General features: G+C 45.5%; 1 protein-coding gene across 4 annotated transcripts in view; it reads right to left on the bottom strand.

The window, feature by feature from the left end:
- LOC131041755 (long-chain-fatty-acid--[acyl-carrier-protein] ligase AEE15, chloroplastic) overlaps positions 1-21317 on the bottom strand; it is a 317818-nt gene that overhangs the window by 275055 nt on the left and 21446 nt on the right. For all 4 annotated transcript variants that reach the window (XM_057974951.2, XM_057974954.2, XM_057974949.2 and 1 more), the window contains one exon: positions 281-395. In XM_057974951.2, the coding sequence (XP_057830934.2) occupies positions 281-395 (115 nt within the window). The remainder of the gene's footprint in view (positions 1-280; positions 396-21317) is intronic.

The following is a 21317-nucleotide window of genomic DNA, read 5'->3' as shown; positions in this document are numbered from 1 at the left end:
AGCACTTTCCTTTGCACAACTTTGAGATATTATTTCTACTTGACAAGTATCATTAAGGGGTTTCTTTTATAATGTGTAAAATATTAGTAATTCTCCAAACAAACTACCCAGTATTTTGCAATCCATACAAATTACTAAATTTTATTTCTTTTATTATATTTATATCCTATCTTGAAATTTCAATTACTACTGCCATAAAAAGAATTTTAGAGGAAATGAATATTAACAGCAATATGTCTACATGCCAGAACAGAAATTTTGACTTTTTTAAATTGATTACCTTGATCAGCTACCAACCAGTGGCAGGAATTGTCTGCAAAAAGGGCAATCTTTTGATCTGGACAAATGCCAATAACACGCAACCCTTCTGCAAAATCCAAGATTGCCTGTTCGAGCTGAAATTTCCCAGTACCATCTTTTGTAAGGAAGGATCCAAACATATAAGATTTAAGATAAAAAAGCAGTATAGTCACAACGTGGGCCATTTTTGTCTTAACAATTTTCATTATTGCTACTGATGAGTACACTTCCCAATGATATGATTCTTACACCAAAGTGGGATTTGGGTACAAATATAAATTATTGGAACCATGCAAATGTTTCTCTGAAGAAAAAACAAGCTCACATTATTGGATGCGACTTTAGTTCCAGCTTAATTTTACAACTAGCATCGCATGAACATAAAAGCCCCAAATACAAATCAACCCAAGAGTAAATTTACAGACAAGAAAACTAGCACTACAATAGCTTGCTCCAATGGAATATTGAATATTATCTGATATCATTTTTGAATACCGCACAAGAAAGAGTTTGGTAGCTTCAAATTACCATTCACCCCTAATGCAAGAACCAAAAGTTTAAATTGCATGTATAGCTTTAATTTGGAATTTTATAGAGATAGGGTATGACAATGAGCCTCCAATGTGAATCGCTCAAAATGGTCAGTACTAAGTTAATACAGTAAAACAAATTCCTTATCTGTTGTGTCATTTGTGTGCTTTTGTCATGTCCCTTTTTCAAAATCAGAACAAAGATAGTTTGCTCAAGGAGACATTGGAGTTCCAGGATCAGAGCTGCTGTCTAAAACATGCCAAGGATCGGAGATTGGGATTGTTGCCCGATGCATGCCAAGAACCTATTGAAGGTCAGGGATCATGGTTGCAGCCCAACACATACCAGGAACCTGTCTGAGGTCAGGGATCAAGGTCACTGCCCAATGCATGGCAAGGCCCTAAGGGAGGTTGGGGATTGGGATTGCTGCCCGATGCATGCCAAGGAGCTATCGGAGGTCGAGTATTGGGGTTGCGGCTCAATGCATGCCAAGTTGAAAGAAAAAATAAACTCTGAACCTGCAACAGGAAAGTCTATAAGGCCTGTAAGGCTGACATGCGATGTAACGTTCAAATGGCCCACTAAGGCTGAGTTGTGAATGTAGCATATAGAAGTCAAATTTGGGCCTCGGTGCCAGCTTGGGTCTAGGCCAACTACTTTGATCTTTTGGATGTGTAGAATATTGTAATGTCCCTACTTTGAAATATAATTTAATAATAAATAATAATAAAATTAAAATTCAAAAGAAAAAAATAAAAAAATTCAGTTAAAATATAAAAGAGTATAATTAAATATAATTAAGATTTGATTAAAGTTAATGAATGGTCAAAAGGCATGAAATGATAAGTTATGACTCCCTCAAATATGAGGTATAAAAGGGAGAAGAGAACTCATGTGAAGGGGGAATAAGCTGGGAATCAGAAGTGCAGATCAGATTTAAATAAAAAGTGCAGATCTGATTGTGAAAGGTTGTGTCCCTTTTAAAGGGCAGAAATAACAAAGAGTTGCACTCTTCCAAAGGGTGCTAATGGTGAAAAGGTGTATCTCTTGCCAAAGGGCATACATGATGAAGAGGTGTGACCCCTCCCTCTCATTCAGAGATATAAAGAAAAGGAATCAAAAGCCTCCAGTGATATCACCCTCAATTAGATCAGATCAAATCAGATCAGAACTGTTATTAAGTTACAGGCAGTAACATCCTTGCTCTTGGTGGTATGCATGAGGATGTGCTTAATATGTGTGCTTAATATATGATGCCTGATAATGTTCTTATGCAGGATTTAATAGTAATATTAATATAGACTGCAACCTGTATGACAATCATACTTAATTTTATATATATTGATAATACATGAGAAATTAGTATACTTATAGTCTAAATCATGTTATTACTGTCAGTATTTAAGAAGATGGGGATGAGATGTTCCAAAGAGGGGCAGTCTAAATCCAAGCAATAGGTTAAGTCCCAAGGTAGGGTGGGGATCAGCAACCCATGAGCCTTGAGGGTATAAACCCAAGATAGGTAAGGGCTTGGATCTGTAAACTTTGAGGGAACCTATTGTATTTGGTCTCTAAGCGCTTTGGTAACATACATAGACCTTTCTCCCTTAAAACTGAAGTGGTAGCAAGGTCTGATATCTATATTAAGAACTATGATTAATGAAATTAATCATCTAATGAGGAAAATAAATAAGGACTTGTTAATAACTAATAAATTGAAGAATATCAATGACTGGCTTCATGATTAGTCTGTCAATCAATTTTAGTATATTGATATAGATTAATTATGTTAATCAAGTAGGGGACATTACAAATATAAAACTATTAAAACCTTTCAATTGTGATCATCCATGTTCTGTCATTGTTCTTTTGGGTATTATGTATTCAAGCTATCTATGTGGACGAAAACCATTTGGTTCTTTGAGAGCATTCTCACTCAAGGAGTGCATTGGAGCTTCAAGGATTTGCAGGAAAATTCAATGAGTCAATGAGATAATTGTTTGCTAATATTGTTTGTTGCTATTGTAATGACTGTCATAACAGTCCCTTCTTGTAGAGATCAAATCATAATCAATATAAGTTATTGCTGGAGTCCAAATCATTTGTTCAAGTTTATTTGTGTTGTTTGAGTTTAATTCTATTTGAATATAATTTGGCAAAGATTGCATTTATGTTATTTAGTGAATATTGTTGTTTGTGTTCCAAAGCGTTCTTTTCATTGAAAATTCTAGGAAGGGACATTATAGTTGTATCAAAGCCAATATCTTGCCAACTTGTATATCAATGGAGAGAGATGAAGACATTTGAAGAAACTATTTAGTCCTTAATGTAAGGTTGGTAAAACCCACAGATAACACAATCTTGTCCACACGTACCAACTATTCATGTAACAAAACATTCATATATCAAAGCATAAATAATAATGACAACCAACTAGATCAGGAGAATGATATCTTTATTGAATTATCCAGAATATGTCCATACAACATCCCCTCGTTGCCGAGGTTCCATCCAAACCAATATATAGACTCGACGGTTGGCCAAGTTGCCAACCGTCACCCACTCCCAACTACCTGACGGGAACCTCTCGGCGACTCAACATAAACATATACTAACATGTGTTATTGACCCCTAACATTAGCCCCCCCAAAAAAGTAGTCGTCTTCTAGATGACTAAGACAATAGGAGCTGAAATACAAAACACAAACTAGGACTGAGAAGAGGGAGGAGGCATCCCTGTAGTGATCGAAGAAGGAGGTTGTTGCCCTGTGTGAAGTCTCAAGTTCTTTTCTGCCAGCAGCTGTCGTTCCCATGCCTTCTTTACCATGTGGGCAGCTTCCAATAGTTTCTTATCTTTTTGCTCCATCTGCGAGGTGAGCTTCCAACAGTTTCTTATCTTTTTGCTCCATCTGTGAGGTGAGCTCTGCCACCTTGGCTGCCAATACTTGCACCTCCTCCTTCTACATGCTGCAACGGGCCTCATAGGGAGTCACCTTCATTTCTAGCTCATTACACGGGTTCTTTTCTACTGCCGCTAGTTGTGCATGCTTCTCCCCTTCCTTCTCCAATTTTGTTATATACAACCGCTGGGCCTCCTGCTCTATCTGGTGCCGTCACATCCGCAAGTACAAAACCCGAAAGGCCCCCGCCTCCCACCAGGCGCCTGTGAGTCCATTCCTGAACCATCTCCGGCGTACTACTGTCCAGCCACCCTTGCTGCTCGAAGTGGCGTGCAAACTCATCTGCACACCCCAAAGTCATGAAGTGGCACAGTTGCGCAGCGTCGGCGGAGTTGCCGGCCTCCAACTGCCCAGTCGACTGTGCCATTCCACGTGCAACATCGGAGATCCCCTGTAGCTCTCCAAGGAACCGCTAGAGTGAGCCTGCTGGATCGCTCGGATCTAGTAGAGTGAGGTGAAGCCCTGCCAGTGATCCTTCTGGCCCGCTTTCCCCATCATAGCTCCTCTTTTGGTCCTACCCGCCACTTCTTGGTGCCCGACGCTCTCGGTCAACAGACATCCCCACGTCCTGGTCTGTGATAGGAATAGTCTTGTCCAGTGTCTGGTGCGCCCCAATGGCCATGTGCAGGGGAGGGGGGAAGGTGCGGTGTGAGTGCAAACTGCCCCAGCCATCCATCCAGCTAAGCATCTATATCTTCATCCGTCAGTGTCTCCAATGCTACCAACGCCTCCAGGCCATCCCCAATCATCGGTACATTCCCTGCCTCCTCCTTCCCTACTGTAACCGTACTAGCACCTGGCGTGCTAGTACCTGTTGGTGTCGTACCAGTACATGCTGGTATCATGCCAGTACATGTTGGTGTCATAACAGTACCTGTTGACGTCGTACCAGTACATGTTGACGTCGTACCAGTACTTGTTGGTACCGTACCAATGCCTACTATACAAGAACCTGGATCTGTCGTACCCGTACCAATTCCCTATTCGGCCATCGTGTCTTTTCCTGGTACGGCCCCCTCTACCATTGTCTGGTCGGTCGTACTAGTACACTCTGAGGCTTCTGATGCAAGTACAGCCGAGCTGATTTGTGGTAGTGATACCCGCCGCTACGCTAGTAGTTCCCCTTCGTTGACTTTTCGAAACAGCACCCCTACTGGTTGTACGTCCCCCACAGGGCTGGCCACCGTAAGTGCTTCCTGCAGTACCAAGTGTGTCGAAGATAATTGTGGGGGTGTGAACTTTACCCTCGTGCTCTTCCATTGTGCCCGTAACCCTTCGTGTTGATCCTCCTCTTCCTCCTCTTCCTGCTGCTGCGACTCTGCTTCCCCTTCATCCTCTACAGCTGTGTGTGGTGCCATACGAAACACTCATCACCACTTTCCTGCTCCTCAGTCTCTTCTGCCTCCCCAAAATCCTTGGTGCTGCTGGCATCTTCGACCTCTACGTACGCGTCCAGCTTCCTCCTCCTTTTGGTCGGTTGCGCAGTGTCACCTAGTGTGTCCAGGTGGGTGTAGTAGTACATGGTAGGTTTATTCGGTTCCACCCGTCCGCGCAGTTCGAAGGTTCCCCAATTTCTGGTGGTACTTGTAGGCGTACAGCATCTAGGCATAGTTTGATGGCATGATGGCACATGTAGAATGTCTTGTGTTCCAGCTTGAGAAAATCATGGATTCTTTCTACCAAAAGTTGCCCCCAGTTGTACACTTTACCACACTTAATCCCATTCATTAACCCAATCATCCAAACAGCTATGTCGGATGCACGGCTGGCTCCTGTAAGGCGACTTTTTACCAAGTCCATTAGCATTCTCCATTCTCCTGGTGCGATAAACGCACGCTTCACCCCCCTGCCATCAGACCAGGCACTCTTCCACTGTTCCTCTGTGAGGTTGTCCCTGCATACCACATCCATCAGCCATTTTTTTTTTTCCTTGGTGAGCTTTTTGGTTGGTTTGGTTGCAGATGCCCCCTTCTCGGGTATACCAAATACCCTCCTAAAGTCCTTTGGTTTAAAAGAAACTCGCACCGTGCATCCCTGAAACTGAATGATGGAAGCCCATTCCTACGGGTTGTATCCAGACACCATAGTCCACAGTACTGGCTAAAAATCCTTGATGCTGAATGTGGGCATTTGGATGGCATGGTCTAGCTGAACTTTCCTAAGAGAATCCTTTATCACATGGTCCGGGGGAGTTTCCTCCCACCAGGTACGGCATTCGCTGCCAGTCACGCTCTCAAATGCTACATTCTCCATCATGATTCCCTCTGAATCCTTCTGTACCTTTGGCCTGTTTCTGGCCTTCTTGCTGCTGGCCGACTCTTTGGCAGTCATGGCTGCACTGCAACTGCTTTTCTTTGTTCTCCTGCCTTTGTCCCATCCTTGGTCGTTATTATAACCGTCTGAAAGTGTGCTTCGCCAATTTGTACGGCCCATTGCACTATCCGCTGCCTCCTCACCGTCCGGATTTCGTAGTTTGATTTGCAAAACAACACTCTTAATTCTTATACCTGCCTGTTTCCTGTGTGTACGGACTATCTTGTGCTGGCCTTCGTACGGTATTTGTCTCCCTGTCCGTACGACTTCCCCCTTCCCTGCGTCGATGGTCGTACACTATTGTACCGGCCTCTTAGCTTGTCGTACAGTTTGCACTGTACTCTGTACAGAGAATAATGTTGTGATTGTCGTACACCGTACCTAAAACTTTGTACATTGTACGGATTAGTCTATTGAAGTTGGTGCCAACCGTATGGGTCAGATGTGACTGTCGTATGTTGACCTGCATTGCGCTCTTCGTACTCCGTACACCGTATGGAGTGTCCCGTTGCCCCCTGCTTGCCTCTGTCACGTCTGTATGCATCAGTCGTGCGTCGTACAGATTAGACGCTTGACTCTCTCGTCCTTCTGTTCGAGCAATCCGCACATCGTACGGATCAACCAATGGCTCTTTCGATGCCTCCTCGTTCGTACAATCAGTTCATACGATGTATGGACTTAGTTCCTCCTCTATGCCTGGCCATACGGATCCCTGCCTTCGTCCTCCCGATTTCATTTTGCTGCCAAGTTTGCTTTGATTTCTTCTCTGCGCTGTATACAAATGGGCCTCTTGGGGGTCTTTATAATCACTTGTTTTTGTCAGGGTTAGGGTTAGGCATAAATGCTTTATAAATTTAATATAAAATAAATGCCTTTTTATCAGTCGTATTTTTTCCTTACTTATTTCCCCTACTTTTGCCTAACACTTTAATTTTTTAATACTTGTTGACCCTGACCTTTTTCTCCTTTCCATATATCCCCCTTCCCCAATTTTTAATACCCACTTTCTTAGCAATTGTTTCAATTCCTTTATTTGACAGTACTTTTTAAATGTAATTCTTCGTACCTTCAATTTACCAAGGTATCCCCAGGTTAGGTTACGTTGTTTAGATGGCCCTTTGGGGTCCACAGGATAGTTCATTACTTCTACCAATGTTGCTGGATAATCTATCTGCCCCCTTAGTTTCCTCCTCGTTGTTCGGGTACTATATTTCTTCCTTGATCTTCCCTTGCCACTCGTCCTGGCTTCCTTCCACCTTTTATTTGACTCTTGGTCAGCACCCACATCTCTTGTGCTCCTCTTCCTCCCTGAGGGTTCATTCTGGGTCTTCAACTTTATCTCCGAATCATGCAACCACATGCAAACGAGCGGCAACCTCCTATAGCATTCTTGTGCACAACACGACCCCACGTACTCCAGGTCCCATATCTTGTCAACTAACGGAGCGGGTCCCACCCCCTTATATCGGTCGTCAATGTAGCGACCCCCGTAATGTTGGTACCATTTTACTTTCTCTCCGTCAACTTCCGATGGTCCCACCGGGTTAGGGATCACCCGGTATGATGAATTGGGTCCAGCTTTTGCTTCTCCTAGCTGGGAGGTGATGACTAATAAATCTTTTGTTTTCAGCACCATTTTTAAACAGGGACCTAGGGTTGCCACATACTCCTCTAAGTCAAGTTCTACCTCCAAATCTACCGGTTCCTCCTCTTTATTTGCGCTCTCCGCTCTCCTTCGGTTTTCCACTTCTTCATCAATATCATATGCTACATACCCTTCTCGAAGACCTTCATATGGGGCCTGCTTCTTCCAATGTCCTGAAACCCGCACCCACATAGCTAGGTCCCCAAAATATGCATTTGTGAGGTGTTTGTGGATCCTGGGAACCGCAACACCTTCCACCCGCTTCAGCACAAGCCGTTCTTCCATGGCCGCAAAAGGCTTCGCCCACTCTTCATCTCTCGGGTAGGGTTTTTCTTTTACCATCGGGTCTTCTTCGACTTCCTTGCTCTGGCCAATGGTCCAGTGCCCTTTGGAAGCGTATCCCAGCATGTTAATCTCAATTATAGGTTTGTTTCATTCTTTGTAGATTTTCAACTTGGAACCATTCACTAGGTCCCTGATTGGATTGTTATCCAAAGTCGATAGCTTCACCGCCCCATTCTCACCGACCTCTCTAATCTTATAGGGTCCGAGCCATCAAACTTTAAACTTCCCTAGTTGAAGTTCGTTTCGGTCGTTATACTTCAAAACCAACTGCCTCAGCCGGAAGTTGACCCGCCATAGGTGCTAGTCATGCCAACACTTCCGTCAGCATTGCACCACCTCCGTCGCCCATTGTGCCATTATTCTTCGTTCGTCCAGTTTTAGCAGGCTGCCAAGCCTTGCACTCAAGCTCTCTCCATCACCGAGTCTATTATCCACCGTCACCCGAAGGCTAGGTACGGTGTACTCGGCTGGTACTACTACCTCTTGCCCATACATGAGCTGGAACGAGGTATGCCCCGTGGTGACTTTGTATGTTGTGCGGTAAGCCCATAGTACGGCTGGTAGCCTTTCCTTCCAGTCTTCCTGCTCCACCCCACATGATTTGTATGACACCAACACCTTGTTGATTGCTTCTGCCTGCCCATTAGCTCGGGGGTAGTACGAACTAGAGAGATTGTGAAAGATTTTGAACTCTACGGTCATGGTACGAATTACTTGGTTGACAAAGTGCACTCCCGTGTCACTCGTGATCTAAAGGGGTATCCCGTACCTCATGACGATCTGTTCATACAAAAACCGTGCCGTACTCAAAGTCGTGTTATCTGGCAAGGCCCTCACTTCTGCCCACTTGGTGAGGTATTTCGTAGCTACTACAATATATTTGCACCTGTGCATGCTACTCGGCTTCAAAGGTCCCACAAAGTCCAGACCCCACCGTTCGAATAACTCCTGCGACTGCGAGGGAAAGAGGGGCATGAAGTTCCTCTTGAGTGGTTTTCCCACACGTTGGCAAGTGTCACACCCGATCACCCACTCTCGGGCGTCAATGTGTAGACTTGGCCACCATAGGCCAGCCAAAAGCACTTTCCTGGCAATTGCATCTGGTCCCATATGTCCGCCTGCTAACCCGTCGTGTGCTTCCTTCAACACGTCGAAAACTTCCTCCTCCATAACACATCTCCTCAAGATTTGGTCGGGACCCATTTTATATAACAGCCCATTGATCAGTTGGAAGGTATTACTCTTCAGTGCCAGCTTCCTTCGTTCCCCTAAAGGCATCTCCCTTGGAAATGTAGAAGTAGAGAGGTACCGACCAATTTTTTCGTACCAGGATGGTAGTATTGCAATCTGGAACAAGTGTGCATCTCGAAAGTCCTCATTCACCCCTTCCGTTGGTTCCCCTGATCTGATCCTTGATAGTTGGTCGACTATTACATGGGACTTTCCTGGTCGTACAATAATGGTGAAGGTAAATTCTTGCAAGAGTAGTAGCCATCTACTTACCCTACCCTAGATAATTCGTTTATTTACTAGATAAATTAGTGCCTGATGGTCCTGTTGTGCGTTGCACACGCTCCCTGTCGCCGACAGGGTCCCCCTTCCCGTTTTGAGCTTTTCGTCGTTGTCCTGCTAGGTTCCAAGCAGAGTTTCTCGCGTCTCTTCAAGCGAGTTCGTGACCGATCCGTAAACTGATTGACGTTGAAGTAATGAACCGATGAGTCCTCCTGACTAGTCTAGCTCTCGGGCGTGAGCGCCAAGAGCTTTGTTCGAAGTTTTGAGAATCGCCTTAGATAGGCATAAGGTGGTAGGAATTGGCGGATCCCGCCAAGCCAGAGCTGTGAGGCCGATTACATAAGGTTTGTCACCCGACCTTTGTAAGGTTTGGGCGAGAGATGATTTTCACCTGCTGATGAAGGATCGAATTGACCAGCCAGGTGCCTTAGTATTCTGATGCCTCCTAAATCCAGATTTGTGGAACCTGGCAAAAAGCTAGTAGGAGGTTCGACATTCCGTGCAAGTTTTCAAAATTGTCTAAGGGGGCAGATTTCGGACCCAAAGGCCCGAAGGGGGGCGTCAGAATTTCACTAAGCTAATCTTGCCAAAATCGCCGAGGGGATTGAATCTTAGACCCTGGGGCGAAAATTTCAAAAACGGATGCTCCCTACTTGGTCCGAAAACGATGCAAAAGTTCTTTTAAAATGTTGCAAAGATAGCTCTAGCTCCGAAAATCACTTCAAATGTCCATTTTCGGACCTTGGGGCGAAACTAGAGCCTGTAAGAGGCACGTTTTGATCCGAAAGTCGCTTCAAATGTCCATTTTCGAACCCTGGGGCAAAATGTTTAAAGCACGATTTTGCAAAAACCGTTTCAAAGCTCAAAAATCACTTTAAGTTCCAAATTCGGACCTGGAGTAAAAGGGCGTCGAGTTAAAAGAAAGAAGCGCGTTTGAACTCCAAAACTCACCAAAGCGCTTCAACCCTCCGAAAACCTTCAGGCGTCTATTTTTCGGACTCTAGGATAAAACGGCGAAAATCGTAAAAGAATGGCTAAAGTGCTTTAGCCTCCGAAAACCTTTAAGTTCTTTTTTTTCGGACCCTAGCTCAAAGATGTGAGGTAATAAACTCGCGAAAGCGCGTTTAGGTCCGAGATCGCCCGAAATCACTTAAGTCTTTTTTTTCTCGGACCCTTGGAAGCAAGTGAGGAAAACGCGAAAAAAGATTAAAACGCCCCCAGCTCCGAAAACGCGAAACACTTAAAGGGACGCACTCAGTTCTACAGATTAAAACGCCCCCATCCTCCGAAGTTTTTTTCAAATAAGGGCGTCGCGGCTCTTGAAGTCGCGAAAGTCGTAAGGAATGGCTTAGTTTAAAGGTTCGCGCGGCTTGCAGATTCGTTCAAATCCTCCGAAGTCATCACAAGCCTGAAGCCGCCAAAGGGTTAAAATCACCAAGCATACCGAAAACCTCTAAGCTCCGAAATACAGAGGCGCGTTGAAGTCCGAGGTTAGTCTGAAGCCGTCAATAATGAGTTGAGAATCCGTAGTTTCGGCGAAGCCGTTGAAGTCCGAGGTTTTACCTCCCAAACAGTGTCGGTGCTCTTTAACCAACCAAGCGCCCAGGACCCCCAACAAGTGGAGGTCGCAAAGTTTCCAAGTTTGCAAAAAAGGAAGCGAAAGGTCCGAAATTCACCAAAGTGGGTCAGACCTCCGAAATTCGCCAGAGGTGTGCAAATCGCGAAGTGGAAGACGCGAAATTTGCAAGACTCGCAAGGAGGAAAGCGCAGTTCAGAATTTGAAAACCATCCAAAGTCCGAAAGCAAGAAGGTAAGGTGTTGCATTAAATCCTCCTGGTCATCTAAGCTCAAATTACCAATTACCCAAGGTAGGAAGAAAACTATTTAAAATGATGAATTCACTTTGTCCAGCAACCACGTAAATTTAAGGCAAAAAGGATAACCGTTGGGATTCAAACTTTGCAGAAGCGTCCGTTCATTTCACGCGACAAGGTTGGCTAATCCTTCGCCGTCCGCTCCCATCAGGTAAGTGCGCTTTGTTACATATGATCATTTAGAAAATGTTTAAATTGAATGGGCAAATCGTAAAATTTGATCGCAATACTTGAATTCTTGAAATTTGCATCTCTTGTGCTCATAAACATTGTTCAAACGCTCGAAATTTAGAAATCCACTCTTAAGGCTTCACCAGAAATTGCACCTCTTTTCAAGCTTAGGAAAATTTTCATGCTGTCTCTATTGAAAGATTAATCCAAAATCCGGAAGTGATAAGTATAAATGCGTAGTTAAAAATCTTCAAGGATATGCTATGGTTAAAGTTGATCAAGCTGTTAGCTAGAAATAATATTGCTCCATGTCCAGACTAAACTTTAAATTAATCCCGGCCTGCTGGAGCATTATTATTTTTGTATTTTTTATCTAACACGCGTTACCTTTCTTGTATCACCTCGTAATCCGCGTCCGGCAGTGCAGGATAGATGCCTAAATCGGCGGTAGAATCATTAAAAACGCCCGCTGCAGCCGAAACCTCACGAGCATCCAAATCAGACATCACGCGTAAGGTTGAAAAGATGAAGAACCAGTATCAAAGGGGAGGATTGAGGGAGTCGAAGATTCAGAGCGTCTGGGACAACATTGGTGACACCGACCTTGGCCATATTGATATTCAGGACTTCAGGAATCGGGTCTTCTCACCCAACGCATATGGCAGGCCTAGGCAGATGGTGGAAAGTGGCATCGCCCAAGCGGCAGGTTTTCCTCCAGCAATCCAGAACTATGAATTAGTAGTGGAGGCTGCTCGGCATTACGAACCAAAGTCCAGATTAGTGCTTCTGGAGAATATGACTATCGCCGACTTCTCCCCTGAGGCTATTGGTGATGCATTTGATATCCCCTTTTCAAATAATCCCACAACTACAACCATAGACGAAGCACAAGGGGCATATGATATGAATCCAGCCCGATGCAAAGCACTGATTAACGAGGAATGGTTCAAGGAGAAAAGGCCTTCGAGCACCAGGATTGTGAAAAAGACCCCCAGGAGTGATTTTCATAATGAACATGGGGATATGGTCACCTTACTCAGCCGAGTCATGGGACTTCCTAAGTCCAGCTACTTTGAAGAGTGGATGTTCTATTTTACAGAGCAAGTCTTCGCCGGAAAGTCTAAGTTTGACTGGGCCCAGATAATAAGCGATAACATCCACACTCAGCTGATTGAGCTCGAAACGAAGAAGTACTTCACCATGACCTCCTATTTGGTCTATATGTTCGCAAAGAACCAGCCACTGCCAGGATTGATAATGAAAGGTGAGATCGGGAATGGGCCCGGTCAGGTGAAAGTCTATGATTGTTACCCGCAGCTACACTACAAGGCTATAGCTCAAAGGGAAAAGAACAGCCCGGCTTACGCGGTTGGTCAGTATGAACGTGTCAATGACGCCTTCACGATGCGCTTGGTCAGGCTAATGCAGGGCGGGTTGCACATAAGGCTCTCGGAGCAAGCTACTACTTTAGTCCAGAGGTATGGAGCCTGGTTCATTCAGTTCCCAAGGTTTTCCTACCTCCGAATAGCTAGCTTCGATGGTGCCCCCCTTCGACTTCCACGGTATCCAACCGAAAAAGTAATCCTTATGGAGGTGGCAAGGCAATCATGCCCCGCCGGCATCTTACTTCGAGAAAGCAAGCAGGCTGGATTCGCATTTCCTATGATCATAGGCAGCCATGATGTCCATTTGAAGACCCCTACCCTAGCAGAAGAGTCCCTTGCAGAGTTGGCCTCTTATGGCCTACAGGACCATTTCCCAAGAAAATACTTCGATCATGATAATCTGGCAAAAAGGGCCTATGGTCGAAGATACAGAGCAAAGGAGTCAGTTGAAGACTATTGGAAAAATTGCTCTGATGACTACGAAGTCAGGCGACGGGAATATTCTAGGTTGAGTGTGCAACAGATGCGACTCTTTGAATACCGTCGGGTCCCAGATCAGCTCACGGACTCAGGAAATTGCCTCCAGGTCCGAGAATTCGAAGCAGTAAGACACCTCTTGCCAGGCGTTGATTGGTCTCAGGACCCAATCACAGATTTCGAAGCAATTATGGTAGCCCCAGCAAGGTACACAGATCAGTGGTTACATCATCAGATCGAGAGGCTAGTCCATGAGGGGGTCCATTCACTTACCATTTGATGGGCAGTCTTGATTCTCAGTCTTCCGAAGACGAAGGGACATCTAGTGCACCCCGAGAAAGAACTGAGAAACCAGAGAAAAGAAAGAAGGCTAAGGCTTGCAGAGGGACTCGGACGTCCAAAAGAACAAGAAGGGAAAAGATTCCTATAAAGAGGCCAGAGGTCACTTCATCTTCAAAAGATCCCAGTTCGTCCGACGATGCCATAGAATTGGATTGCGTACCTACTCCGCCTTCCTAGAGCGACATCGATGCATTTGAGGCCAATGATCCTCCTGCACCTGATGTACTGGATACTGAGCTACGAGCCCTCGAGTTGACCGAACTAGGTAACCAAATAGAAGAAGGAGAAATCCCATCCACCCAGGGGGTCGAAGTGCATGAACCTACCCAACAGAGCCGTCACGAGTTGCTACTCCTCAATACAGCCAAGGACGACTCCACCGTCGAGGGAGAACAAAGGATAGACGAAACTCATGAGCCCGAGAGAACTGAAGAGCAACCTTCACAAGAAGATGTCAGACAGTTGTTCAGTGAAATAGGGGAGAACTCAGTTGCAACCAAAGAGCTTCCTCCCTCTTTCACTCCTCCGATGGCAGGGCAGCTACGAATTTGTGGTCAGTCGGTTGAGAACGTAGGAGAACAGAATGCTGACTTGACCCTATCATCGACCCAGACAGTACCTCAAGAGTGGCTGATTGCTAGAGCTCAGCGCAGGGCCGCCACCAAAACACCCATCGATCTAGAGGATATTTTCTCGTGAATGGATCAAGCAAAAGCTAAAGGGAAGAAGAAACCAAGGGCATATTCTAGAGTAACCAGGGACGAGCAAAGGAACCGCACTCTTCATATTGCCACCCCGCCCATAGACAAGCCAGCAGATCAAATAACACTAGCAGATTATAGCATCACGACTATCCCCATCGGACGAGCTACCAAAGAGCAAGAAAAAGAAGAATTTAAGGATTCAGTGCAGAACATACTCAGACAGCTCGAAGAGATCACAGCGGAAAAGGATATGTATCGGGCTCATGCCGAGCAAGCCGAGGAATACATCGATCAGCTCCTAAGGCCATTACACAATCCCTCCAAATCCCATATTCCCCCGACAGCATTGGCCCAAAGGACCACGATTGAATTTGAAGGAATTCGGGATACCGCAAAGGCTGTCAAGGAGTGGATGCAAGACATCAAGAAGAGGGGAGAACAGATCCTTAAAGAGGTGAAAGAAATGGCCCTTCATCGAGAGCTCACTCTAGTCAAGTTGTTAGAGGTAAAGAAGGAATCCCTTCACATGCACGAAGTGGCAGCCTCTACCCTTCCCTTCATGAGAGCTCTTTTCTGGACACATGCGCAAATTCCCACATTATCTACCATCCTAGATCCTCATAGCATCAATGTTCTCAAAGAATGGTACTGGACCATCACCATGAAGAACGACGCCAAAGAAATTATTGACAAAGAAAGTGACACATGTGAGGTAATTCTGGGGAACATGCAAGAACTAGGTAAGACCATCCTCCGATCAATGGTTTCAGGATGGATAAATGACCTGTCCGACAGTGTAATCCGGCCGGACTGGGAAGAGAGGTTGGGGACAGATAAGGTTTCTTATTCCACTGAGGACTTGAGTTTTGCTGGTCAGTTCCACTCTGATATATTATGCTTCGAGCGTAATCGCTCCAGCTGGAAGGACGGTTTAAAGCACGTGGACCAGTATCTCGAGGGCATGCAGTACAAAATTCGCCACCCCCCCATGCCTCCATTCAGTCTACTATTCCAGTTATGTATCAAATTCTAGGAATATGTTCACAAGGAACAAGCAGCAGGTCATGATCTATGGCAGGAATGCCTGCATGGCGAGGACTAGTTTCTAGAGAAAGAGTGTGAAGTCGAAATAGAGAAAGTAGTTTCTCAAAAGTGTTTTTTCCCCTCCAAATCTTAAAATGCACTTTTTGTCCCAAAAAGGTGACAGTTGACTTTTGGTCAACAACTTGTAAAACTTTTGTGCCCCCTTTTTGATTTGTTCCAAATTGTTGTAATTATCCCTTTTTGGGTAGTTATTGCCCATTTTGGGGTAGTTGTTGATATTTGCCTCCCATTTATGGGTATAGGCAGCACTCCTTTATGGATGAATCTAGGCCACGTATTTAGATTTAATCTAAGCCATTCATCCTTTTTGAAGCCTATTTAAGGGACTGGTTTTCCCTCTTTTTTGTAAGAAGTTCTTGGATTGTTGCGAAAGCTCTGAAGAAATTTGCAGGAATTAATACAATGAATTAAGACTATTTTCAAGTTTCCTTGTGAGTGCATGGTCTCCTCCTTCACTTAATTTTGAAAGCTTTTAGTTATGTCTATTTATTTTGCATAAGCAGTTTTTCAATCAAGCATCTAATAGAATCTTCACAGTCCATACCATTAGAGAGTCGCTGATTGCTTTTCTTTCCGCATGGTTAATCTGGACCATTTCATGCTCAGTTCGATTATCAAATACATACTATGAATGTAGAAATTCTAATATCGTACTTGGTAATATGAAAATCTAGTTTCTCCTTTGAAGATTGCACTAAGTTTATGCAAGCATTGTGTCTAAATGACTGATGATGTCTAATCTAGTTTCCTGGAGGTGTCTGTCTGCTTGACTTAATTTGTTGTCTTAGTTAGAATTTACAGTTCATGTCTCTCTCTCTCCCTCTCTATCCTTCCTTTCTTTTCTCCCCTTTTTTATTATTCGAAAAATCTGCAGTCTTACTAAAACAGCGTCAAATTAACCAATATCATCTGATGGAAAGATCGTAAAAGTTTCGGGGAACTTATCCATAAAATTGCTAGTCAAACGTAAGTCCCCCTTTGTGTTTCCAGCATAAACACATCAAGCCACTGAGAGATCGCGCAATCAAGACCTGACAAAAGAAACCTTGAGGTAGTCTCCTTTGATCAAACTTAGAAAACAGCATTAGAGACTTCCTTATCTCAAGAGAGAGTAGGATAATCAATCGGCTATTCTATTCTGCGTTGGCCGTATGGAGTTTGCAGCAATGCGATTTCATCCACGTCAACAGGTCCACATAAAATGTGAACGGCGTAGCCAACATGTAGTGCCGGAACTTTTGTACGACATACACCATCCCTAGTGCCTCTCGCTCCGTTGTGCTATAGTTTCGTTCAGCCCTTGACAGGAGTCGGCTGGCGAAGAAAACGGAATGATCCACTCCTTGCGTCCCTACTTGCGCGAGGGTAGCACCAATTGCGAAGTTGGAGGCATTGACATGTACGTGAAACTCCTTATTCCAATCCGGGTATACCAGTATCGATGCACTCACTAGCCGATCCTTCAATTCTTTGAAGGCTTCTTCCTACTCCGTACCCCATACAAACGGCTCTCCCTTCCTTGTCAGCTTATCTAGGGGCCAGGAGACTTGTGCAAAGCCTTTGATAAATCTTTGGTAGTAGCCGACGTGGCCTAGGAATGATTTCACCCCTGTCACATTCATTCGACTCTCCATGTTGACAATCACTCCTATCTTATCCAGGTCTGTCTTCAGACCTTCTTTACAAACAATGTGGCCAAGAAGCTTCCCTTGCGGTACCATAAACCTGCATTTCCTTGGGTTCAGAGCCAGCCTAGCTTTTCGACACCTCTCCATACATTCTCCGAGAGCCTTCAAATGGGTGTCCTGGTCGCTGAAAATCGGCCAGTCATCCAAGAATGCCCTGAAGTTTCCTACGGACATTTTGTCAAAGATGTGTAGAATTATTCTCTGGAAAGTTGCAGGTGCATTACATAGCCCGAAGGGCATGCGATTATAGGCGTACACCCCTTCCTCCACCACTAATGTGGTTTTCAGCTTGTCTTCTTCCGCAATACTTATCGGGTTGTATCCCGAGAATCCATCTAGGAATGTGTATATCTCATGCCCAGCTACTTCCTACAAGATGCTGTCAATGAATGGAATCAGGAATGGATCCTTGATGGTTACCAGGTTTAGGTACCTGAAGTCCACGCATATCCTTATCCGATTAGCTTCCTTCTTAAGAGAAATGACTATTGGGGAAACCCAGTCACTAGTTTCCACTTTGAATATGATCCCTGCTTCCAACATTTTGTTGATTTCCTCGTTTACTTTGGCTGCATAGTTCTTGTTCATCTTGTACAGTCTCCTCTGTACGGATTGGCCTCCTAGTATGAGGGTTATGCGATGTACACACAATTTCGGCGGTACCCCCTTCAAGTCCTTGTAGGTCCAGGCAAAGACGTCCTTATATTCCAGAAATATCCTGAAAGTTGTTGCCTTCAGTATGGTGTTCCAGTCATCCCCTACGAGTATCACTTGCGAGTCCTCGTCATTACCCAAATTAACTTTCTTCACATCTCCTTCCTTGTACTTGATGGGTTTGTCTCGTTCAAACTGGTGGGCTGGTGTGTCGTCCATCCATGCCATTCCCTCCTGGTACCTACCGTACTCTGGGGGAAATGACTGTTCTTCCATACCGCCACTTGATTCCCCCATCTCGCATATTTGCAGCATGTGGCACTCTAGGTGGAAGACCTTGTAGTCCTCCATCTGCCAATGGAAGAGTCCGGCCAGCGAACTAGTCCCATCTTCAGAACATCTGTCCAGTTCCAACACTCCTTCCTCGTTGGGTTCCTTCCCTCCTCTGTCTCCTTCGGAACCCCACTCCCATCTATTTGAATCCTCCGAGTCGGAGTCGAATGACATGAGCTCTTCACTGACGGACTGATTCCTTAGGTCGATTACATACTTATGACCGTCACTCTCGATTAAGAGTGTATTCTTCTTCCGATTATGATTGGCTCTAGCCATGATCAGCCATCCCCTTCCCAGGAGGGCGTCGTATGCTTTTCTTTCTAGTGGGATGACTACGAAGTCCAGAAGGAATTGTTGTGTCCCGATCACTACCTTTTGTGCCATGAGAGTACCAAGGGGTTTGATACCGTGTTGGTCCGCACCGACGAGATGGAATGTTGGTGGCCAGAGAGTAGGCTTGCTAAGGCTTCTCCACGTTTCGTCCGATAGTACGTTGACTCCGGACCCACCATCCACAATGGTGTTTGTGAGCTTTTGTCCCATTATGTCCATCTCCACCACGGCAGGTTTTCGTCCAATGCTTATCGTGAGTAGCATAGGGTCCATGGCGTCCATACCAGGTTCCTTCACCGGAGCTGTACTCTTTGGTTTCGTCATCGCCCGGTGTTCTTGGTCTACGGTGGTGTCACTGGCTGCATTTGTCAAGGCCATCCTCAACTATGGCATGGTCTGTAGAAGGTCAGATACTCGTACGAGTATTGTGGTCTGTAACATCTGCTTAATGATAGTTTTCTTCGGTCCTGGCCAGAGTGGTGTACTGGCAGCCGAGTGCGAGGCCCTCTGTTCTTCTGCCATCGCCTCCTCGATATCCGCTCTGGCTTCCTGGAGTCTTTCTTTCTCCGTGCGAGGGTCAGGATACATGACTTTCTTGTTTTGCAATCTTGTGATTGCCAATACGCCTTCCCCCGATCCTTCTACCTCCAGCATATTCACCCCTTTTTGCTTTGGACAGTCTATGTCCTCATGATGTCCTGGACCGCACCATTTGCACAGCAAACTTCCTACATCACCCCCGTTTTGACATTCCCGCGCAAAGTGACCCCATTCGTTGCACTTCCGGCATTGAATCATGGGTTGTCCCTTCGTGTCGTATTGAATTCTACTCCTTGGCGTGTTATTGTTGGACCTGTTGTTACCCCGCCAATTGTTTTTGTACCCTCCAAGAGAGGCATCAGAGTTTGTTGCCAACTTCGGAGGTGTCGCTGACAGTGTGACTTGGTCGGGTTGGGCGTAGAGCACTTGTGTGCTCCGTGCCTTCAAGTTGTGCGGGCATTCCTTAATGGAATGTCCCATTACTTGGCAGATGTCACAGAAGGCTTTGTAGGGGCAACTCCCCTTAGTGTGTCCTTCCGTCTTGCAGTCGGTACACCATAGCTCTTTTCCTTCCTTGTCACTTTCTTTGTCAGCCTTTAGTTCTTTCATCATCCTCATCATATCCCTTAGGAGTGCTTGCACGATTTTGGACTCCCCATCATTGTCTTCATTCGTACTGTCACCATCGTTCACCTGGCACTTCCCTCGGGATGTCTTATTTTCACTTTCAATATCCATCGCACGGTTGTATGCTTCGTCATACGAGGGTAGAGGGACCACTTTCATCTTCCGTCTGAGAGACGGTACCAGTCCTTCAACAAACCACTGCTTCTTGAGGCCATCAGTCGGCTGGTTCTCCATTTTGTTGAGTAGTTCCCTCAGCCTTCTATTATATGCCCGCACACTTTCACTTAATCCTCGCTTGGTGTTGTAAATCTCCACCACGATTTCATTGTCATCCCGTAGGAGTTTGAACTCCTCTTGGAAAGCCTTCTTCAGACTATTCCAGGAAGTTTTATACTGGGCATCCAGGTCTGTATACCAATCAATCACTATTCCTCGCAGAGTGGTTGGAAATGCCTTCAACCAGTAATCCTAGTCATCCTGGCTATTTGCCTCCCAAATGGTCACGCATGTCTTACAATGTCGTACGAGATCCTCTGACCCGTCGCCAATGAATTTTGGAAGCTTCTGTTTCTCCGAGGTGTGTGCCATTGTTCTTGTTTGGAGGGTTTTATGTAGCGCTTGGAAGTGACTATATGCTGGGAAGGTATTATATGTCTGGGAGGTACCGTACACTCTTGATCTGGTTGGACCCCTGTCTGCAGGGCTGTGGTCACCCTCGCTCCTATAGTCCCTCCTCGGGGTTTCTGGATCTGACCCTCCTATTTTGATTCTCTCTGACAAGGACAAATTCCTGATGCCAGATAATGTTGCTTCAAAAATAGTGGCGATCTTTTCGTGCATGTCCCGTACCGCCTCCTCTCCTTGTTCAGAATATTTTGACGGGTTGCTCTGTGACTCGGTTCCGGAGTCCTCTTCACTCGATGTCGAGTGTGGAGCCTGGTCGGCGAGATCTTCCTCTACTACATCTGGAAGTGGCAAGTTCCTGGCGACCTCGGCCAACTCTTTCCACGTACACGGCCTTTGTCTCTCCCGACTACGGCTCTGACTCACACTCCGACTTCCGTTGCGTTTCTCAGGGCTCTTCGAGCCAGCAACCTCCCTTAGCTGTCGTCTCCGTTTGGCTTGTTCTTTTATGCGGAGAGATCTCCGTACAGTTCCCTCGTCTACTCCTTTGGTGGCAGTGGTATGTTTGTCCTTGTTTGGCCGTAGGGGCATCAAGTGCAAGAGGTACGGCATCGGCTAGCCTCCCTCTCCTCTTCCTCCCTACAGCTCCGCTCCTCGTACCTTCAGAGTACTTGTTGCCAACGGAGTTCTCGTGCAGTTTCCTCCCTTCGGTCTTTAAGTGCAATCAGATTTATGCCGAGTAACCTTGGAATAATTCCGAGTAGGTCAAAGACGGGAGTGCTGACAGTGAGTTCACCACGTACAGTGCCTTCAAAGACGGCCCTCTCCTAAGCCTCTCTCTGCGCGTACTGC

Source organism: Cryptomeria japonica, chromosome 10, assembly GCF_030272615.1.
Source record: "Cryptomeria japonica chromosome 10, Sugi_1.0, whole genome shotgun sequence".
NCBI lineage: Eukaryota > Viridiplantae > Streptophyta > Pinopsida > Cupressales > Cupressaceae > Cryptomeria > Cryptomeria japonica.
The sequence above is the reverse complement of the archived record's forward strand: the minus strand, read 5'-3'. Positions and strand labels throughout refer to the sequence as shown.